The sequence below is a fragment of the Salvelinus namaycush genome, chromosome 33, assembly GCF_016432855.1.
Source record: "Salvelinus namaycush isolate Seneca chromosome 33, SaNama_1.0, whole genome shotgun sequence".
Classification (NCBI taxonomy): domain Eukaryota; kingdom Metazoa; phylum Chordata; class Actinopteri; order Salmoniformes; family Salmonidae; genus Salvelinus; species Salvelinus namaycush.
The window spans coordinates 35,677,890-35,683,795 of NC_052339.1; the positions used below are offsets into that span (position 1 = coordinate 35,677,890).

General features: G+C 41.2%; 1 protein-coding gene across 2 annotated transcripts; it reads right to left on the reverse strand.

Annotated features, from left to right (window-relative positions):
- Window positions 1-511: 511 nt before the first annotated feature.
- fen1 (flap structure-specific endonuclease 1) lies at window positions 512-5,142 on the reverse strand. Of its 2 annotated transcripts, none has more exons than XM_038973125.1 (12): window positions 5,056-5,142; window positions 4,733-4,821; window positions 4,510-4,612; window positions 4,235-4,337; window positions 3,915-3,978; window positions 3,692-3,801; window positions 2,817-2,953; window positions 2,567-2,633; window positions 2,279-2,410; window positions 1,921-2,072; window positions 970-1,084; window positions 512-762 (listed from the first exon to the last, which is right to left on the reverse strand). In XM_038973125.1, exons 2-12 carry the CDS (start codon window positions 4,812-4,814, stop codon window positions 685-687), a joined length of 1,143 nt encoding a protein of 380 aa, XP_038829053.1. In that variant the 5' UTR covers window positions 4,815-4,821; window positions 5,056-5,142; the 3' UTR covers window positions 512-684. The 2 variants fall into 2 exon arrangements, with proteins under 2 accessions (XP_038829053.1, XP_038829052.1); XM_038973124.1 differs by lacking the exon at window positions 5,056-5,142 and adding an exon at window positions 5,014-5,032.
- Between the last annotated feature and the right edge of the window lie 764 nt (window positions 5,143-5,906).

Sequence of the window (5,906 nt, forward strand, 5' to 3'; positions counted from 1 at the left end):
GTAGGCACATCAAGGATGATCAATGGAAACAAGATGCACCTTTGCTCAATTTCAAGTCTCACAGCAAGCAGTCTGAATACTTATGTAAATAAGGTATTTCTGTTTATAAATATGCAAACATTTCTAAAAACCTGGTTTTCGCTTTGTCATTATGGGGTAGTGTGTGTAGACTGATGAGGGGGGGAAAGTATTTAATCCATTTTAGAATAAGACTGTAATGTAACAAAATGTAGAAAAAGTCAAGGGGTCTGAATACTTTCTGAATGCCCTGTATATAAAAGAAAAACAGTATTAATTTAACATGATGCTTTTAAAGTTTACACAAGAATGGAAATGAATGTGCTATAAAAACATTTCCCTTTTCTAATGACTCTATACTCTTGCACTTTTTGTTTGTCATATTGATAATGCAACAAAGCTTAAGCAAGAGGCATTTCCCTCTCCCCTAGCTCTGACTTGAATGGAAATGCATGTTCCATTTAATTTGTTATAAAAAAAACTCAATCCAAAATCCATTTTTCTTCTTTTATTCAAAAAAAATAAACATTCATAAAACTTGCCTAGTTCAACATGAAAAACAGACTTGATCAGACACACTATAGTTGTAGTAAGTAATTGTAGCTAAGTGATTCATACACTCCTGCACTAACTTCTGCTTTACTTGCTTCACTTCCTGTTTGTAGTCTATTTTCCCTTCTTAAATTTGCCTGTGGTTGCACCGGTCTTCTGTTTCTTCTTGTTGGATCCCTTTGTCTCAGGTTCCTAAACAAGGAGGAAGTAGAGGATTATTTTAACATGGATACAGTATGGTCAAGAGACTTCATGTTGTTGTTTCTCGCTCTCAAGACAATCTGTAATAGAACGAACTATCAACCATTTAGATTGTACAGTTTTCTAGCTCCACACTTCGCTCTCTGAAACCCATGTGTGTGCCATGCTGTCAAGTATGTGATGTAGTGTCCTAAGCACCTTGCGTTTTGATGACAGAGACCCGGTGATGGTGAAGAAGGTGTCCAGTCGTCCCTGTGTGCTGCCCTGCCGGCTCTTCAGAATCTTCTTACAGCCGTTCTTGATGCGGTCCTCACTGAAAACACATCACACCTCAAAGGATGAGTCACAAACTTCATCACTCACACATGCATGCATACGCACACATTGTGATATTGTTGTATGGTGGTATTGAACATGTGGTAGATATCTGGTGGTGTAGAGATGTTATATGATGTACTGTTTAATCTTTAGTTCACTCAGTACAAACATAGTATACTGTTTTATCTTTGGTTTTATATATGTGGGTGTTTGGTGTGTTTGGACGCAAGGAAGAGTAGCTTAAGGGGATCCCTAATAAATACAAATACCAACCATGGCATAACATGTGAATGTGGTGTGAAATTGGAGTGGCAGGTAGCCTAGCGGTTAAGAGCGTTGGGCCAATAACCGAAAGGTCACTGTTTTGAATCCGTGAGCCAACTAGGTGAAAAATCTGTCGATGTGTTCTTGAGCAAGGCTCTTAACCCTAATTGCTCCTGTAAGTCACTCTGGATAATAGTGTCTGCTAAAATGTAAATGTTAACATTTTAAACAGTGAAAAAGCAGCGATAGTCTGTAAGCACAGAACCACTTAGAATAATTGACTGATTTAGAACACAGAAGTGTGACTGAAGCATCTATTCCACTATTTACACCATTTAGGGCAAATCCCAACTTCCACTTTAGTTGAATTTCCCCTTAGTCATGCAATGACATCAAATGGGAGAATTTAGGACTCGCCCCTGCCATTCTAAACTCACATAATTCATTGAGTTAAGAGTATTAAAGCTCTGTTTGACACAGGTGTTACTTTAATGCCATGTAAAAAATAAATTTGAAAAAAGTCCAATACTGTTCATTGCTCAGACTATCAATCAGCGAATCAGTCACCTGAACTGTTTCTCTGCACACATGAACTGGATGAGGGCGTCCTCGTCAGGCTCGCTCCACTTGAGGTCTACGGTGGAGCAGTCCACCACGTCAGGCTGCAGGAACAGCCCTCTGGCTTCCTTATACAGCCAGTCCTCTGGGGCAGGGTGCTTCTGCAAGGGGCCAAGGAGACAGACACTCAGACTGACTTCTCGGACAGGGAGAACTGCTGCATCGTTGTTTTGAACTTAAACTAAAGACTGTTGGTAATGTGGGAGTGTCCTAAATGTCTGCGCTGAAGAGGAGCACGTTATAACAATAGAGAATATAATACAGTGAACACTACTTAGCTACAGACAGACAGTACAGCAGTACTCACAGACGGGTCGATGTTCTCCAGAATCTCCTCGATGGAGCCGTGTTGTCTGATCAAGTCAATGGCTCTCTTGGGCCCGATTCCCTTGATGGTACCACAGTAGTCACAGCCCAGCAGTATGCACAGGTCTATGAACTGAGACAGAGGCGAGAGAGGGGAGAGTGAGTGGCGGAGGTAGAGGACTACACAGTTACAAACAAAAGGCCCATGGTCTGATGTCACAACATGACATAACACTGACAGTTCTAGACAACAGAAGACGGGGGGGGGGGGGGGTATGTTTGGAGATACCTGCTCATGAGTCAGATTAATGTCCTGCAAAAGGCGAGTGAACTGGAACTCCTGGATAGGAAGCTTTCTAGGATAGAGGAACATAAATGTTATAAAACTCAAAAAATGAATATCAAACACACATCAAATAGACCGCTTTTTCTACTGTTAAAATAGGACCACAAACTGTGTGGCTGTGATGCTGCAAATACCGTATAATGGAATGAAAAGATAGGTAATGATTAAGGTAGTATAGGAACTGCAGTAGTACTTGGCTTCGCTGGCAGTGAGGTGCCTTAGTAGGACCCCTGTTCCAAAAGTCAGACCGTCCATATCCTCTGTTGCAGTGGCAAACACCTTCCCAGCCTTAACCAGAGCAGCGCAGCTCGCCTCAGCCTCACACGGAGCCTAGAGGGTAAATGGGAGATTGTATCTTCACTATCAAAACAGAACAAATAAACTAGCCAAACAGAAATACTATCAGATCCCCAAATGGGCACATTTATGCCGACATATGTACGCAGGCCAGGTAGCCTATAGGCCTACTTCTAAGCGTAGTCAGGTGCACGTCCTTACTCAACATTGACAGGAGCACTCCAAACAAAAGACAATGACTAAATTGAATTGACAAAACTCTTAAAGGGAATGAAATAAACCTCTAAATGTTTTTTTTTATTTTTTTTAAATACCTTTATTTAACTGGGCAAGTCAGTTAAGAACAAATTCTTATTTTCAATGACAGCCTAGGAACAGTGGGTTAACTGCCTGTTCGGGGGCAGAACGACAGATTTGTACCATGTCAGCTCGGGGGTTTGAACTTACAACCTTCCGGTTACTAGTCCAACGCCCTAACCACTAGGCTACCCTGCCGCCCCATAGGTTGTGTGCTGTGCAAACAATGTGTCCACTTTTGGCCTCTGCATGTCTGTGGAGACTCCATATTTGCGTCACACCCTCCATATGGAGCCTTCACCACATTTTCAGATCAAGCATAAATTGGCTTTTAGTGTAGGCTTCCGCAATGCATTAGTTCACCGAGATGGCGTATGTTCGACAAAAAAATCTTTATGGACATAGGTATACCTAACTACATTCAACTGTTTATGATTGGCTAAGGAAAGGAACTAAACAGAGATTTAGACAAACCTCGATGTATGGCACCCCCATCAGGGTGAGCAGCTTCTTGCACTCGTCGTTGTGTTGCCGGGTGACTTTCACCAGTCGTTTACTAAATTTATCAATGTTCTCCTGCTCCCCTAGTGGTGAATAGGAAAATAGGTTGTTACTACACAATGCCATGGTGTAATTTCTGTTTGCATGCAAACATTAAGTAAATCAATGTCAGTTTGCAGTGGGTGACTTGCTCTACCTGCTTCCTGTGCCTGGGCCAGCAGTTTCTCAGCCTCAGCCCTCCTCTCTCCTCTCTTCTCCAGCTAGAACCACAGAGAGAGAGACAGACAGAGAGAGCAAGCAAGCGAATTAGATCGACACATCGTTCAATATTTGAGTAAATGCTTGTAGACTAACCTTTCATCATACTGTCATTGATGCAGAGTAAGTTAAAATGAAGTTTATTCTACATTGTAAAGGGACTGTTAGAAAGATGTGTTTTTATCTAAAAGTTAACAGTGGAGGCTTGTCCAGTCCACACTGATTCATAGAGGCTAATGTGACCTCAGCCTGTCTCACCTCTCCTGACTTCAGCTGTGGGGGCTTGCCATCAAACACATAGACAGGCTTGATCCCGTGCTCCAGCATGCGGATAGTCCGGTAGAACATGCCCATGAGATGGCTGAAGATGCAAGAAAATTCACGTAACAAAACTGACTTGAGACTTGAAAATATCACATTAGAATGAGTTAGAAGTATATAAAGTATATTAATTCACTTTAACGTTATATCTCAAAAATGCACGAGTAGCTCAGCAGGCATGCGGGAACATGTAACTAGCTAGCTAACGTTACCTTGTGGTCTCTCCATCCTCGTTTTGTAGCACATTACCATCCTGTCTGACAGCGACAAGGAACTGATACATACACATGGAGGCGTCTATTGCTATCTTCCGCCCTACAGTAGTCAAGAGAACAAGACAACATTGCAATGGCATGATACACCCCAAACATACACCACTGCATGACGAGAAAGCTTGGACGGCAACAAAAAATAACAGCAACGTTAGGTGGTTACCAAAATAGTTCTTAATGTCTTGTTCCTTTATAGCAGATGGTGCCTGGTCTGCAATCAACTTTGCAAGCCCGTGAATTCCCATGGTGGCTCTGCAAAACAATGAATTCGATGGTTAGCTGACTGAGAGCAAGTTAGCTAACGTTAGCAACTAGCCAGCTATGCATTGTGTACATGAAAGACTGCTAGTGTCCTCCTCGCGCTCAATTATGATATTTGACTTGGTGCTGCATGATGATATTTTAATGTAGATATGTTATGCAATATAGACGTTAATCAACTACCGACGTAACATGCGACCAAACCATTGTTTATCTGCGACTCACCGAATGTTCTAGTCGTGATACTTTCCCGGAGTCCACTGCTTCGGGCGCGAAGACAATGCCTCAATTTCGCGCGAAATCCAAATCCAGGCATTACAAATCGAGTGTTCGAATCGGTTGGAGTACAACGCCATAAACTATCCTTCATCGATTGACCGATAACTGATTAAGATGCCTGTGTCTTTGACAGAAAGTTAATAATCATATTTGATTGGTTAGCGAGATTAAAGGCAATCCAGTTGAGAGAAATATCAGTCATTTAATAAACACAGGTGAAGAGAAACACTTTTTTGTTTTGTAAGGACTGCAACGCAGATCTTGTATTCGTTCAAGAAACACATTCATGCAAAGAGAACTATAATTATTGGAAAAATCAGTGGGGAAATGTCATTTTTTTGGCCCACGGGACTAATCATTCAGCTGGGACTGCAATTTTAGCACACAATTTCAAAGGGCATTTTTTGTTTACTCAAATGGACACCAATGGACATTGGCTATTAGCGGTCATCAACCACATGAACAGATTATGTGTTGTGTAATGTATATGGATACTGTTCTAATCCTCCAAATAACTTACTTCTAGAGGAAATTGAAGAAACTCTTAAAAGTATTTTGAGAAAATATCCATTCAGTCAGATTATAGTTGGTGGAGATTTTGAATATGGTTTATTCTAATGAGACTGATAGATTGCCCCATAGGTAAAAATACTGCCTGCAGTCCTGACGGATCATAAAGTCATATGGTTGACTGTAAGAATGTGCAGTAATGATGGTAAGAAATACTCTGGTGGTTATTGGAAATTAAATAACTCATTGTTAATGCATGATGATTTAAAAAAATGTGATTAAGAATC

Bases quoted from the DNA above. Each gene is read 5' to 3' on its own strand.
- fen1 (XM_038973124.1), bottom strand. The intron at 4,338-4,509 runs GTAACGTTAGCT...TTGCATCTTCAG, and splicing joins GAGGATGGAGAGACCACAAG to CCATCTCATGGGCATGTTCT. The intron at 1,085-1,920 runs GTGACTGATTCG...ATGTGTTTTCAG, and splicing joins TGTGCAGAGAAACAGTTCAG to TGAGGACCGCATCAAGAACG.